The sequence below is a fragment of the Trematomus bernacchii genome, unplaced genomic scaffold, assembly GCF_902827165.1.
Source record: "Trematomus bernacchii unplaced genomic scaffold, fTreBer1.1, whole genome shotgun sequence".
Classification (NCBI taxonomy): domain Eukaryota; kingdom Metazoa; phylum Chordata; class Actinopteri; order Perciformes; family Nototheniidae; genus Trematomus; species Trematomus bernacchii.
Genome location: NW_022987609.1, coordinates 3,760,455 through 3,776,721, shown reverse-complemented (window position 1 = coordinate 3,776,721; position 16,267 = coordinate 3,760,455). Strand labels below are relative to the sequence as shown.

Here is a 16,267-nt window from a genome sequence, read left to right as displayed (position 1 = left end):
ATTCTGCTGACCTTCAGACTTGGCTAAAATGGTCAAAATCAGTTTTGTAGTGTTTATATAGCTGTTGTGGAGGATATCATGAAGCCTTGTTCCGATAAAAAAAACTAGAGCGTAGTTATTATATAATTTTAACTTGAAAGGGTCACGGGAGACCCCAACACAACATAAGGGTTAAAAAAAAAAAAAATGAACATTGTTAGACATCAAAACATGGAAGGTGACGCCTGTTGGCTGGCAAATACAATATGTTAAGAGAGATAGAGAGATAACAAAACAAATATAAAAGCACAACAAACACTAAATATATGTCAACCTAAAAATAAACCACTTTTATTTGTAGGGGTGTCACGCTATACCAGTATTGCAGATAACTCTGATATTTAACATTTTTTATAATGATATCATAAATCGTTAAAACATAAATTAATATGTGGTGTAAAGACAACGTTCCACCTGCAAAACAGTGCAACTTTGCAGCATTATTTTTATTAATTTGTTTGCTACACATTTTCTATAGATATAACATAAAAAACATCATAGTAAATTATTTTGGTCATAATAATCACTGCTAACTTTCTATGAAGCCAGAAAGATTAATAGTGATAGTAGTCTTATGGGTTTTACACATTTACTCTGTGTTATATTCTTTAGTATTGCATATCAGCAGCTTTAGACGGCAGTGGGAAACAACATGATTTCCTCTTAAGTCAGCGAACTGCTTAATCTTTGCAACCAATTACTTTGCATTTATTTTTGCAATCCAAGGAAAAAAATTGCCTATGGATATGATAACTAAATTAAAAAGCCCGATAACAATATCATTTGAAAGAAAAGGGGGAATCCGACATGTTGCTGCCAGCCTGCGTGTGTTGTGTTGTTACATTCAGCGTCTATCATAAATCTCCTCGGTTGTGTAGCTTAAACGACCCATGACAGCATTTAAAGTGACTTTACCTCCACCATGTGAACTATTCCCAGGTGAGGATCTTCAGGTGAGGAGTACTCTCGCTCCATGAACACCACGGTCATCTGGTTACCCTGTAAAGGAAAGAAAACTGTGATAAGTGTGTGTGCAGTTATGTAACAGACAATGTGTGTGTTCTGTTTCTGCAGGTTTCAACAAGTGCCTCCGAAGACTTTTCAAAACAACAAAGAGCGACATTAAATACTCATTTGAGTTTGTGGTCATACTGGCAGAAGTAAGACTAAACATAGTTCCTAGAAATTCTTCAAGTAGATACATTTATTGACATGTTAAAACAATACTTTAGTAAAATAAAGAAACAGCAGTAACAGCAATGTATAGGGGTCAGACCAATGAAAACCAGCGGCAATTTTACAAGATGGTGGAAATCCTTGATATCTGTGCCCATATGCATCATGCGTGTGTATGTATGCGTGTGTATGTGTATGTGTGTGTGTGTGTGTGTGTGTGTGTGTGTGTGTATGTGTGTGTTATACCTTGAGAATGATGTCAGGCCTGGAGGCTTCAGCAGGCAGAGACAGCACGTCTCCTCTCATGGTCTGAGTGTGCAGACGGTACCTCAGATAACCTCCGTAAGATGAGACCTGGAGAAACAAGGTAGTTTTAGGAGAAATAAAGGGTTAAAAAACAAACAAAAAGGGGGGAAGGAGTAAAGCTTGAAAGCATTAAAGACAGGAAAAGTAGACAGACTGCATCTTGATGACAACAACAATGGATTACATTCAGACTTTACAGTCAAACAGAAACAGGATCTTAGGCCTGTGAAAGATAACACGCATTTCTTTCCATAGCGTTCATGCAGGTTTTAGCATGGCTGGCATTTGAAGCTGGTTCGTGGAGCGTAACAGGGGATTTAAATCAGACCATCAGCCCGCAGATTGATGCTGGCTGGATCTCACATGAAAGCTGTCGGTTTAAACGTCTAGACGAAACGCTGATCTGTATCCAAACACCTCGCTGGAGCCTCTGCACCGTCATGTAGGATCATTGTTTGTGTTTATAGGTGTGACCAGGTTGTGTCTCCCATTTCTTTTATCAGTGCATTCATCGGAGGTAACGTACACTTCTCTATATTCAACTATATTTTTGTATACAAAGATGCAATCGTTGGCCTGGATTAATTTTCTCATCGAACTCTTTTCTGAGAAGCACGTATTAAATGTTTTATTGTTTTCATATTGGTATTGAAATGCATCATCGCCGAGCTTTGTAAGTGTTGTGAATTGTGTTTTTTTCTTGATGAGACATTTTAGCATCTACAAGAAACATCCTAATCCAACCCTACATAAAGTAAAACCACTTCCTTTACGCATTTGTTTAAAACAAATAATTATCCTCCAATGATGCAAAAAAAACTCTTGCTTTAGTAAACCAGAAATGATTTATTTGATGTGGACTTATATTTGCAAACTTGCATCAAGTTGCCTCTTTGGGGACAGTATATTATTTATACTACCCAAGCCCTCCTGAGGTGGTCTTTCCCCTCTCACCTTGTCCCCCAGGTAAGTCTTTGGTGCGTGCCAGTGCAGGTCCTGGTAGACGTCGGGCACATCGCTGAGGTCGGCCTCCACAAGGTCCTGACCCGGATACACTACGACCGGTACTTCCTGTTTGTCTGCTCCAAGCAACACCCAGCCGTCCATGTTCATCACCTGCAGGAGGGAGACCATGGTGAACGATCAAACAGCAAAGAAACCAACAAGAGAGCAGTGTAAACATTAGTTCACAAGATGTTGAGAGAAAAAATAAATGTGTTGTTTATGTAAAATCTGGCACATTTTTTAATTGACCTTTACTAAAGAAAAACTTTGGAGACAGAAATGTTACTCAGCAAACAAGTGAGTTAAATGTCAGAATAATGATCATAACGTTTGATAATAAACCTGAAATGTTTAATTTACCAACTAAACAAAAAATGTGCTTGTACTGTATGTGTAGGATCTGTGTTTTTTCTAATTCTAGTAAGAACATAATCATCTGTAGTGACATTAATAAAGTTTGAGTAACAGTTACCTCGGTGCGTCTCTTCTCAGAGCTGCGGCAGCGGTCCGTGGCTCCGAAGCAGAAGCAGCTGGTGCAGCCCTTGGGGTTGGTTGGGTCCAAGTGGAACGTACCAATTCTGCACTGATCGCATCGGGAGCCCTGGACGTTCTCCTACAGGTGGAGGACACAGAGCAGGTTAGGGACCACTGGGATTACTGGAAGTGTGTGTGTGTTTGTGTGTGTGTGTGTGTGTGTGTGTGTGCTGCTCCACCTTGCAGAGACACTGTCCTGTGAAGTAGTCGCACACTTCCTCTTCAGTTCCTGCATCGTTGCAGTCACATAGCCTGCATTTGGGGTAACCATAGAAACCAGGAGAGCAGCGGTCACACTGACGGCCGACGACGTTGTCCTTACATCTGGAAAATATAATGAATGCAAGTATAATGAATGTTTGAGAACTAGTAAGTATATGTGTCTAAATAAAGCTACACTTTTGACTTTTATGTGCTTAAAAGTATTTCATTCTGCGAGAGACGAAAGGTTTATCGCTCCTGATTATCCATCATGAATGACTGATTACTCATAAACATTTGGGCTTGTTAAGATACTCTCGCAGCCAACGAGGTGCATGCATATCTGTCTGTGTTGATACCAAGGTGCCAGGATCTGAAGGGATGGAAGGCTTCAGGCAGAGAAATACCTTCAGCTTTACATCCAGGACTTGTGCAAACAAAGCTGACACATTCCTGTTTGTGTGTGTGTGTGTGTGTGTGTGTGTGTGTGTGTGTGTGTGTGTGTGTGTGTGTGTGTGTGTGTGTGTGTGTGTGTGTGTGTTTTTAATGGTCTAATGATAGTGATTTCAGAAGTCATGAAGGCGTACTCTCCATAAAACAATGTATATAATTATGTTCCTCTCAGATCATGCAGTATATCACTTAAAGGGGACCTATCATGCAAAATGCACTTTTGTACGTCTTTTATACATGAATATGTGTCCCCGGTGTTCCAGGGAACTCACCAAGTGTCAGAAAACACAACCCTCTCTATTTTCCTCCATACCTAAATCTCTAAAAAAGGGGCTGCAACGGATCTGATAAAAACTAATCCAGATTTGAACACTGTCCTGACGTCAGGACAGTGGCGCTACGGCTATTGGGCCAACTCCACCAATCAGGAGGAGACAGCCACGGCCATTGCCGTTCTAAAGCGCTGGAGACGCTGTAGTACATATGCCAGGCCTGTAGGTGGTGCTGTTCTCACTGAATCTGCCCTTGCAACTAAAGAGCTAAAAAATGTCAAATTGAGCAAAATGAGGCATGGCTAAAATGCATGATCTGTTTGGTATTTTGAAAAAAAAAAAGTATAAATATGCCTTATATAGGTATGGTCCTACACTATATTATTCAAATATAGCATGATAGGTCCACTTTAAGCTAGTCTCTGCCAAACCAAATAACCAAATAAGAACATTCTTAAAACAATTATCATAACTGACCCTGGCGAGGTATGAATCTCATCTCTAAACTCCTAGTAGGTCCTGACTATTCCTTTGAATTTCAGTGTTCAGTGTATCCCCGTTTCCAGTAGGGCTGCACATTCAACTTGACATTTTTTCGACATTACAAAAAGGGCAAGTGCAATGTCCAAATCCCAAGAAGCACAATATTTGTTAAAGGCTAGACGTGTAAAAATACCATAAACTATTGTGGAGTTGCAGAGATATCCCGGCCTACAAATTGTATTCTACATACCTAACAAAACATATTCTTTTGGTACAAATCCTCTTCAAATATATTTCCCAATGATAGTAAGGATAATGATGCAACATGATCAATCGTGAATCAAGTCCCAATTGTGAAATAAGTCAAGATAATCGCATTAGTTATTTTTTCCAAATCGTGCATTCTCACGGTATGTTTTTCTAGTGTGATCATTAGAGGCAAAAACACAGTGCAGTGAGCAATGTGTTCGTTTAATCAGGTGTGTGAAGAGTTCACGTTGAAGTCTGAAGGAGAACTCTCTGTTGATCCTTGTCAGAACTACGATGGACTATATTGTGCGATACTGATCGATGTGAGATGGCTTTGCAAATACAACAAGAAGCTGCTGACAGACATATGGAGCCCATCACCATATGAAGACTGAAGGAGGAACACAGATAGATAAGGAGGAGGACAGACTTGTTGGCAGTCCTCTGGAGAGCAACGTTTTAAAACCTGCAGAACACAGACAAGAGTTGGCAAGTAGAGCTGGCCAAACACAACCCAGAGAGGCAGTCAGAGCCAAGATCCTGTCAGGGGAGACAACAGGGGGGAAATAACTGCCTTTTTAGGTATTTCCAAACCCAGGCCTGACATTGGAGAGTTGAATTTGCTAAACCCCAAAGCAAATGAAAACTCAGAGGTAATTACAAGAAATGAAATTGCTCAAATCATGGAGATGGAAAATCTGTCTGCTTTTGATTAAGGCCCATAAACGGCTCATTCTTGAAGCATTACCGGTGTTCCTGAGGCAATAGTGATACGATCTCCGCTTTAATTATTTCCTCTGTGTCCATTCGTCGTACCTGCACTGTCCGCTGAGGGTGTCACAGCTCACATCGGGCGTCTCGACCCCGGGCCGGGAGCAGTTGCAGACCTCACACCCCACCACGGGGTGGCAGCCGAACGACTGGGGCTCACACTGAGTGCATTCTGGGAGCACCGTCCTCGGAGGGCAGATACAGTCGCCGGTCACCGGTTCACACAACCTCGTCCCACAGTTACAGGCTGGAGGAAAGACGAGAAGCGATACGGTTAGATACAGGAAAGAGTAAATCCATCGTAAGAGAAATACAGTCCTTTGTTGTTCGCTTTAACACACAGACAGGCAGAAGAAAGGAAACACAAATAAATCCACTTTCATTTGACTTGAAAGTAAAAGCTTTCCATATAAACATACTGCAGCCACAACACATGGATTAAACACCAACTCTTGCCACCATGAAATGTTATATTTTACTGTATGTTATTTATGACTGGCCTACAAGTTAAATGTCTGCTGTAAAATATTATAAAATGTTATGGACACTCACGTCTGCAGTTGGGGAATCCCCAGTAGCCCGTGGCGCACATGGAGCAGTCTCGGCCAATCACGCTGGGCCTGCAGTGGCACTGACCGCCGAACTGCTCGCAGGAGTCGCTCTCCGCTCCGACCTCGTGGCAGGCGCAGGGCAGAGCTCCGTTATTGAAGAAGGCGGAGAGAGAGACCGCCGAGCCGAGGCAGAACAGAGAGGCGGTGGTAGGACTGGAGTGTGGGTGGGGGGGGGGGGAGAAGAGTCCATCATTCACATGTTGAAAAAAGCTTTCACATGTTTGACAATAAGTGAATGAAAACATAGAAACACTAAGATTACCAGTGTAGTCTTTCTACTAAACATGGCATATTCAGTTCATTGCAAAAGTCCTCTCCTGGTAACATACTTGATATAGAAGCTGTTTTGGCCACAGTTGCTGATGAAGTCGTAGGATTTATCCAGAGGTTCCTCGTTCAGGTAGCTGGAGCTGTAGCTCGTCTCAGGGACAACCAGCACATAATCCTGCAGAGGGGAGTGAAACATTGACATGGATTCTATATCAAAGCTGTACGAAGTTAATATAAACAAAATGACATAAGAAAATAACTTTGGGAACAGAAGGAAAAGAAAATGAAAGGCAGTAATACTGACCAGCCAGAGCGTCTTGCCGGCAGGTATCTGCACGGTGATGAAGACCTCGTGGTCCGTCACATCCAGAATGATCTGGTTCTCAGAGACCAGGACGTTACGGCAGCCGTAAGCGTGCGGACAGAAGGAGGCGTTGGCGTGGCCTGATGCATATGGGAAAACACATGAGAACTGGGTCAATCTTTATGAAATATATTTGTTATATTCATTTATTATTATTTATTATTTGATATATACGCAGCGTCGACCAACACTCAGTCTGTGTGCTCTCACCCTGCCAGATTCTTCCACCGTTGATGTAGACCTGCACGGCGTAGTTAGGGTGCAGGGGCTGGTGGTAGTGGAGGATGAAGACGTAACGCCCCAGAGCATGGACACGGGTGGAGTACACAGCTGCATTCTGGGTAAGGGGATGAGGCAGGAAGTAATGACGAAGAGAAACATGGGGGGGTTTAGATGTCAGACAGATCTATAACTCAGGTTTTTTTAACCTATTTTAATGAATGAATCTCACTCAGGCACTCTAACAGGTTTTAATTTAAGGTATAAATCATATTTGATAAGTTCCCTTTGTTGTGTTTCTGGCACTAAACCAGTTTGGTTCAACGTCATCCCATAAAGTTTGAGATATTGGGGAGTTAAAAACACTTCATTTCTTATTACTGTAACTGAAGCTCTGCAGGGATTTACTCCTGGATTTGCTTTGAGCTGGATTTTCTCTTCTTGTGGTGTCCATAGCAGATAAGAACACCTCAGGAAACGGTTGAATGCTTTTATCAGTCCAGATTGTAGTTGTCCAAAGTCCATTTTATTATTTTAATCTTTCTAAGCAGGAGGACCTGCTGGCTATGAGACATTAACATCTGTTTCCTTAGACCCATAAACCTTTGCATGTTGAGGTGATTTCCTACAATTGGCTCGATTTCATCTACTCTCGTAATCTGAAGCAAAACGGTAATTCTAGAAGAGTTTCACTTTCAGGTGTCTGAGAGCAGCTGTTCCAGGTGAACCTCTTTTCAACAGCTAAATATGTATTTGGATAGCTTATATAGAAGCATCACTATCTATTGAAGCAATACCAAATCCTAAGTGTTGCAGTAAAACATTTAACAGCTCTAAACATGACCACTGGGAACATGCTCTTCCAAGAGATAATAATAATAATAATTAAAATGTGTTTAATAACATCAGCGTCATACCTGCAGTGAGTCCAGCCTGACGTGGTCGCTGTTATCCGCTCCGTGTGGAGGTCTGTCTCCTCCCGTCCAGAGGGAGGCGTCGCTCTGGTGGTCGGAAAGCGGGGGGGCGGCTGCAGGAGAGGCCAGGATGGGCTCCTGCATGGAGGAGCTCTGGCCCTCCTTCAGCACCAGAGAGTCTGACGGGGTCTGGAAGCGTGAAGGGACGCAGGAGGAGCTGCAGAAACGGAGGAGAGGTAGATGGGTAAGTTCATTTCTTAGTTTATGTGTTGATATTTAAAAAGGAGTTACAGTGTTATATGTTACCTGTCAGGTGAGAACTGTCCATGAGTGCTGATGCAGTGGACTTTAGGTTCAACGTACTCCATGGTGAACTGATCTTTAGGCACCAGGTACACTTTGTGCTGAAGAGAGCAAAGAAACAGGTTTTTAGCATTATTATGCACAAGATCTGTGTTAAATTATATACAAATATATTACAAATATTCTGATGATTTGACATTCAAAATACAAACATACATAATTTGTTTGAAGAGATTACTGGAGCAATAGTTTAAATGTTAACTTTTCAACACTATTTGACATTTTATCTGAATAAAAAGGTTCACTTTAAATTTAAATTATTGATTTAAAGAAACATTTAATTTCTCTACAATTGTAGCCATTACCATCTGTTTTTCTGAACGACTTGTGACAGACACATGTAATTAAAAATGAAATTGAATCCATTCAAACTCTACAGTTTAGACCGTTTTTGTGGCAATTAAGTATTTCAACATGTGGTGACATTGAGGTTGTTGGAAAATGTGAAAATGTTTTGTTTATTCCAAATTATTTTGATGGGAGTGAACTGTACACATATGTTCTATTTCCAAACCCTAACATCTTGAACTTATTGAATGCTCTTAACCATCTTAGGACAGAAAATCCTTCCATGTTTACAACAAATCTTTAGAAAGCTCATCACGTGACTGCTGCTCTTGATCATGTGACTCACCAGGAAGAAGCTGGCGCGGTCGGAGATCAGCTGGATCTCTGCGTTCTCGGGGAGAGAGAAGACGGCCACTCTGTTCTGCCCATCGATGGCCACGGCTCGACACAGGAAGCTGCACAAACACACACACACTCATTAAGAGCTGTTGACACACTTCATAGAGCTCATAGGGTAACAGTAAACTGTGAAGCAGCTGAGTCCACACGCTACTGTAAAAACACACAAACCCTTCACGAACAAACACAGTGTCCTCTCTCTAATTGACTTCCTTTCACCAGTTTTTGCATCAAACTCATCACTGTCTAATGTGAAAATGACAGGGGTTTAAAATTATGCTTGAAGCTGGCAACAGCCTTTTTTATTATAGAATTGGACAGTTCTTGCTTATACAATGATTGTAATAAAGTATGACTGTGTTCAGTTAGTGTTTTCAATGTTTTCACGTGAAAGACTATGTCAAAAAATAATTTCTGCATATTTTGTATAATTGTGGTTTTTTTGGAAAACCATTTGATTTCATACATTACAATACTTCAACCATACAAAACCTGCAGAAGAATAAAAACCACCTTGTTGAAGCTAAAGGGTATTCAAATGAGGAAATGAGATTTATGAGATTTATTTTTGTTCCGTCTTCTTCAGATCTTTGCATTTATTCGAGAGCTCTGTATAAAATGAAAGATCGGCGTCATCTAGGTGTTGTTCTATACAGAAAAGTAATATGTTTTTTTGCAACGTGTTTGTTTTATATGTCCTGTTTCGTATGAACAATCTCAGATGTACTGTTGACCTGTTGATGTTTAAATAAAAACAAAGAGGCAAACTAAGCAATGACTCTGAGAAGAGACGTGTTGCTCACCTGTACTTGCAGTGCAGCAGGTTGACGCGGTGCTCGTGTGTTCGTGATCCCGGCATGTTCACAGCAACGGCGAGAGTTTGTGGCAGCTCTTCCTCGCTGGAATATTCCACGACCAGAGCGTAATCCCCTGCAGACGGGAGGCGACCTCTCAGCTCAACGCTGATCTGCAGCAGAAATGAAAGAAGAAAAAAAAAGTGATTGAAACTCTGCTCATAATACAGTTTGGAGAGGTGAGAATAAAGCTAACAGTTGTTGGATTTAAATCAATACAAATGCTAAACAATCAATTCCCTCTCTTACATCGAAGCCGCTGCACACGGCCATATCGGGGTGGCGCAGGGTCACCCTCTCCGTCGGGCAGGGGCGCGGCAGGTGGTTGTCGTTGCGGCAGCTTGCATCGTTACCAGCGATGGAGGGGAAGGAGTCCAGAGACAGATATCTGTACTGCAGACAGCTAGACAGAGACAGAAAGAGCAACAGACAGGTACATTAGAGGTGGTGTGAATATTCTTCGGTTAAGAGGAGAATGTTTCCAGCAAGAAATCCTTATATGTGGATCTGTCCATGACTAAAGAAAGACATGGTTATAGTCAGTCATGATATTGATATATGATATATTCTTCAGGATTGTTTGCTACTTTCAAGTAAGAAATCTGGATCTGCATATGTACTTCTGATTGGCTTCAGGCACTGCGCTGTAGCTGCAGGGCTCAGAGACTTTGATCTGCAGGATGGGAGCTTCGTAGTAGGCACTGGGAAGCAGCACCAGGTAATCCTGCAGGTGAAACAGAACAAGAGTTATTTCGGTAAATTATCAACGAACACAAAACAGAGTAAAAGCCTACATTCATCTACTTGTAATGACATGTTTACGTCTATTCTAGTTATTATCTCGACAAAATAGGTTATAATGCATCAGCTTTTAGTGTTTGGAAAAAAAAACAAATGTGTAATGCGTCTGTATCTGTATCTGTGTGTGTGTGTGTGTGTGTGTGTGTGTGTGTGTGTGTGTGTGTGTGTGTGTGTGTGTGTGTGTGTGTGTGTGTGTGTGAGTGTGTGTGCGTGTGCGTGTGTGTGCGTGCGTGCGCGTGTGTGTGTGTCTCACCAGCAGGATTCCCTCCGCCTCTATAACCACGGTCCAGGTTCCCGGGTTCAGGACGAACGGCTCCACAAAGTTGTTCTGGGGAACGTTTACAAAAGTGGGGTCCACACTAGGAGCAAAGACGATCTGTTTGGACTGCTCTGAACCTACAAAGAATTCAAAGTTAAAAACCCAAAAATAGAATTAGGATATTACCTCAAACACATTTGAGTGAAATACATTTGAAAATTGGAAAATACTCAATAACAATATGAATAACAACAGTAAAAACATGTTTTAGAGCAAAACAAATGTCATTAATGTGTAATAAATATACAAAAAAAGCAACTGTAGTGTCAACAGGAGCCAGAAGCTATGAAGTGCGGTTCATTTTGGTTTAAGATTTACAGTGCTTCAAACAAAACACTGACAGACTCATATAACTGAATCTACAATTACAAATGAAAGATTCTTAGCGCTATGTTTAAAATGAAATGTTCCCATTGTTTACATTTGAACCGACATTCACAAACACTCACACTCTCTTTTGATTGGTGGACACCTACCTCTGCGGTTGACCTGATAGGCTGTTATTTTACCGTTGGAGGTGGCGCCCTCAGAGTTTACATATCTGAGGATGAAGCGAGTCAGATAGACGTCAGCCTCATTCACATAAACCTGAAGCTTCACTGCAGTCTACAGGACGGGTCGGGTGGGAGAAAGGGAAGTGTTGGGGGGGGGGGGGGGGGGGGGGGGTAGAGGGTGTGAATACTTTTAGTCTAAAAATCCCTGAACTGATCTGTGGCCCTAAAGGTTAGAGGAGATTGAGCAGAGGCCGCCAACCAACTGCAGTTGCAAACCACCAACCATCACACACATCCCTCCATCATCTCACACACAGACAGGAACACAGAGAGAAAGGAGGAAGCAGATTTACCCAGGAATTAAGCACATGTTTCAATAGAAGTCATTCAATTGTCTTTTTCTGCGTTTGGAAGTCCAGGTCAGAAGAATTTGAGAACCAGACGCACTTAAGATTGTCTTTGCATAGTAACAAATGTCCACTATGCATTTACATTACATCTCATTTAGACATTGCCTTTATCCAAAGTAATTCCTAATAAGTGCTATAAACCTTGAGGATAGAAATAGCAGGAACCTGTACTGTAGTTTTACTGATAAGCCAAATCTTTTAAAGTAATACTGAAGTGGGAAGTGTTTATTTTATTTTAATGGCCAAGGTGCGGCCAAAACAGTTTGGCTTTTATTTTGCAACGGAAAATGTGTGGACTTTCTGGCTGTGCTGATATTCATGAGGAGCTTCTTATCTAAATGTTTACCATTCTGAAACCAATATATTTAAGTGTAGCTAAACTTCCTGGCTGTTTTATACACAGAAAAAGTTTTATTATCAATTTGAATTATTATGTTTCCATGGGTTGATGATTCCCAGTGGGAATTCTGATGTACAAAATCTGAATTCATGAGTTATTTCTGTGGAGCATGGCTGATATCCTGGGCAAAGCGTGGAAATCAAGAGCACACAGACAGAGAGACAGAGCAGACGATGTTTACTGCACTGCCTCTGTAGTGAGGTGTGGAGGGAATGAGAAGAGACAGAAGAAGTTCCTCTTCTCTCTCTTCCTGTTCCCATGCAGGAATACGTGACTGAGGGCCAGACAGAGTAGGGGCCCTCGCAGCACTCACAGTTACCACAGTAGTAGCTCCAAGTGTCCTCAATGACCGACACCCGGCCCAGAACATCTGCACCCCCCCTGTTGGCGTAGCGCAGCACCACGTGGAAGAGGTCTGGAGAGCTGACCGACACCGAAACCAACACCTTGGACTGCCGAAGGACCAACGAGCAAGGCAGCAGGGGAAAGGGGGGAAGGTAGGGGCGAAGAGGAAGAGAATGATAAGGTTTAGGAAAGAGGAAAGGGGTAAAGTCAGAATGTAAGGAGAGAAGGGGGTAAGGAAGAAATGTGTTAAGTGTAAGGAGGCGAGATGGTGAATAAAGGGGGTATAAGGAAGTGGGAAGAGAGGAGAGGAAGATGATGGAGGGGGAAGAAATTGAGAGGAAGTTGAGGAAGGACGACAGAAAGTGAAGTAGATTTAATGAGTGAAATAGCAATAGGAGAGTAGGTGGAGTGAGAGAGGATTAAAGAGGTGAACAAAGGTAAGATGGGGGAGAACATGAAGGAGGGAGGGAGCAGAATTTGGGAAACACCGAGAGAAAGAGAGAAACCAAACCAAAAGCAATACTTTAAAACCAGCACCTTCACCACCAATTATATTTCTCTTTGGATTTTCACTTCTTCAGCTCAAACACCCAAGAGCTCAGAATGAGTTTACCTCTAAATATATTATTCTTCAAGATTCACTTCATGCTTTGAAAGATTCTTGAAATGTCAGACTGTAAAAAACACATTTGAACATATATTCTCTATGTATAAGACTTAGACTATGCACTGAGAAGTGATTCTACCAAAGAGAAATATGCCTTCAACATGTATCCATGGAACAAGCTGTTTATCTCGTGCAGGAGGAGCATCAATGACAGGCCACCGTCACAAAAAGATGTAATGCATAATACAAACATAAATCATATAAAAACATATTAAAATACATTTCATATGTATGCAAGTTGTTTAAATATTAGATAACTGTATCATTACAAGAATGATGATGATCTGTAATTATAACTGAGTATCTAAAGTCTATAAAGTGGAGTTTATAAAAGTAAAAGCTGTTTGTCTATTGTTAATATAAAGATAAGATAAGACTTTATTCATCCCAAAGGAAATTGTTGTGCCAGAGTTACAAAAATACAATAAACACAGCAGCACAATAATAATACAACTGTACGCTAACAGTGCAGTAAAAAGAGCAATTCAATAACGGTGCCAGATGTTGTAACTTGTTCCTACCTGGATGGGCGACATCTGGGCGTAACCTCTCCAGCTGAAGCCGGTGAACTCCAGAGGATTGTAGCCAAACCTCACCGGTCTGCCGTCCAGCATGGTGCCCTCCTCAATCTCAAACTTCAGATGATGGAGGTCGGGGAAGTAATGATCCGGACGAGGTCTGCAGACATAGCAAGAGCCATTGACATGGAAGGAAAAGCTCATGTAGAAACAAGGTCTGGATGCTCTTTCATATTAAGTTATGGTCTGGGGAACAGAGATCTAAAAACAGGGTTCATACAATTTTTCACCAATAATTTTCCAATAAACTTCTCCTTCATGACCTTTACCTAATTTTCCATGACCAAAAAGATTACTCTTTCTCAGCGGTACCACTGAAAATGGTTTATTTTAACATGGAACAGGAAAATAAGGTCTGAAACATGTCGTGCATATCTAAAACAAATCAAATAGTAGGCTTACTAGCTTCTACACGCTAAAGCAACTCAAATCTCTCACCAGCAAAATACCTCGTCAGTTAAATGCCATTTTACGTTTCATTACTATACGATACAGTATTTATTATCATTATAGTATTACTATTTCGGCGATTAGATCAAATATAAATTATATCTGATGCAATTTTTGTTACATTTCCATGACTTTTCCAAAACTCTGGGAAAAATATTGTTTTCCATAACTTTTCCAGGGCCTGGAATTTTCATTTTGAATTTGAATGACTTTTCCAGGTTTTTAATGACCGTAAGAACCCTGTAAAAAGAAAATGTAAGACCTCAGCCATTCTTAGTTTGAGATGCACACAAAAGTTAAAGCGCCTTAATTCCCTGCCTTTTTCCATTTGTATTTTGATGTCTTAATAAATTCCCATTGTATTTCACAGTATGGACTTTCTGCATCACAAATGACTAATATAAGGATAGGGGAAGGATGAAAAATAAGAAAAATATATAGACTATTTTGAGATTCATTATTAACACCATTTTAGTGAAAAATGGGAAAAAACAATTTAACCTTATATCACGAAAATAAATGTAACAACTATATATCGATATCATTTATTTAGCTGCTGTTGTACTCACAGATTACACTTGGGTCCCTCCACGTTGGGTCTGCAGCGACAGCGTCCGTTCCTCTCTCCACACGACTGACCTGCTGAACCTCCAATGTCACACTGGCAACCTAAAAAACATCACACACAAATGTAATACAGGATGGAAGCATCAACGTAGTCCAGCTTTCTTTTATGAGAAAAAAACGATTACAAAGAGTTATTAAAACTGCTAAGGAGCACTGACCCTGGCAGCCGAAGTAGTTTTGTTCCTGCAGGTTGTAGTATCCGTCTTTACAGGTGGAGCAGGTTCCACTGCAGGCGTTTGGCTTACAGTGACACTGACCAGACCCCTGTTAGCAACAAGAAACACTTACTATAAAAACAAAAACATGTGTGACCATCATTCTGTCTAATTATCTTTCATACAAAGACATTATGACTTTATGACCTATGTTATACGAGGTATTTAAAGTGGCAGCAGACACATGTCTTGCTTTAACTCTTGAATCACAATGAATGAAATGTTGATTACACAATGTAATGACTGTAGAATAAAACATGTGTTGCTGGTAGTAGGGTTTGAGAAAAACAATAAAGCTGGCCCTTTAGAGAGCGGCACCAACCCTAATACTGTACCTCTTGAAAAAAGCTAAAGGGGTGGAAGTGAGACGTTATCATTGCCACTTCAATCATCAATTTGAAGCTTGTGCATGTGCTTAATGCATCATAGTACATAACCTTTCCAGGAGGGGAAACTTTGACTCAAATGTTCAATTCAGAGGAGGAACTACAGTTGAAAATGCTCACCTGTGCACACTCTGCCACACCGCTGATCGTCCCGGCAACGTTACACTCACAGTCTGCAGGAGACAGCAAATACAGACTTTAGTTTACATATGATCTCCAGTTATTGCAATCCAGCTAGTGAAACATAGGGTAGGGTGTGGTGTATGTGTTGCTAGTGTCTCTTACTGGTGCATCCATCAGAAGTGTCGGGGGAGAGGTTCCAGTACAGAGGTTTACATGTGTCGCAGGCCGGGCCCTCCACATGGCGCCGGCACTCACACTGGCCCACTGGAGGCGGCACCACGTACTGAACAGAGCCGGCAGGGTGGCAGGTACCAGCTGTTCATGACGAAGGAAGAAAACAAATATTGTTTCAAAGTAGATCTGAACAATCCGTGAAGTGGCAGAAAGCATCTATTAGCAGAATTAATATATGAACATTAGTTTCCACTCACAACATTAGTTTTGCCCCATTTTTTTCTATTGACAAAGTGTCATTGCAATTTACGATTATTTCTGCTTCCATGAGCAGTTTTGTCCTCGCTTGTAACCATAGCATTTTCTCTAAAACGCATGTGTGTGTGTGTGTGTGCATTTGTGTGTAAGTGGTCAGCTGTAGGTCCCATTAACTGCAGCTGTCACACCTTGTTTCCATTATGTTAGGCCGACACTTGGTCGTGTTTAACCTGTGTGTGTTGTTATTAC

The 16,267-nt window shown here is 41.3% G+C and overlaps 1 protein-coding gene across 2 annotated transcripts in view; it reads right to left on the bottom strand.

Moving 5' to 3' along the window:
• lama5 (laminin, alpha 5) overlaps positions 1 to 16,267 on the bottom strand; it is a 102,795-nt gene that overhangs the window by 25,890 nt on the left and 60,638 nt on the right. Inside the window, exons 17-39 of one of the 2 annotated variants that reach the window (XM_034131786.1) lie at positions 15,749 to 15,901; positions 15,584 to 15,636; positions 15,021 to 15,126; positions 14,805 to 14,904; positions 13,729 to 13,885; positions 12,509 to 12,647; positions 10,826 to 10,968; positions 10,392 to 10,495; positions 10,021 to 10,174; positions 9,721 to 9,884; positions 8,865 to 8,973; positions 8,174 to 8,271; positions 7,871 to 8,084; positions 6,945 to 7,071; positions 6,675 to 6,814; positions 6,430 to 6,545; positions 6,042 to 6,253; positions 5,535 to 5,736; positions 3,240 to 3,384; positions 2,999 to 3,139; positions 2,476 to 2,637; positions 1,462 to 1,569; positions 955 to 1,038 (exon numbers count right to left, since the gene is read on the bottom strand). In XM_034131786.1, coding sequence (XP_033987677.1) covers positions 955 to 1,038; positions 1,462 to 1,569; positions 2,476 to 2,637; positions 2,999 to 3,139; positions 3,240 to 3,384; positions 5,535 to 5,736; positions 6,042 to 6,253; positions 6,430 to 6,545; positions 6,675 to 6,814; positions 6,945 to 7,071; positions 7,871 to 8,084; positions 8,174 to 8,271; positions 8,865 to 8,973; positions 9,721 to 9,884; positions 10,021 to 10,174; positions 10,392 to 10,495; positions 10,826 to 10,968; positions 12,509 to 12,647; positions 13,729 to 13,885; positions 14,805 to 14,904; positions 15,021 to 15,126; positions 15,584 to 15,636; positions 15,749 to 15,901 — 3,131 coding nt within the window. Of the gene's footprint in view, positions 1 to 954; positions 1,039 to 1,461; positions 1,570 to 2,475; positions 2,638 to 2,998; positions 3,140 to 3,239; positions 3,385 to 5,534; positions 5,737 to 6,041; positions 6,254 to 6,429; positions 6,546 to 6,674; positions 6,815 to 6,944; positions 7,072 to 7,870; positions 8,085 to 8,173; positions 8,272 to 8,864; positions 8,974 to 9,720; positions 9,885 to 10,020; positions 10,175 to 10,391; positions 10,496 to 10,825; positions 10,969 to 11,367; positions 11,498 to 12,508; positions 12,648 to 13,728; positions 13,886 to 14,804; positions 14,905 to 15,020; positions 15,127 to 15,583; positions 15,637 to 15,748; positions 15,902 to 16,267 lie in introns of both variants that reach the window. The other variant, XM_034131787.1, reaches the window with a different exon arrangement.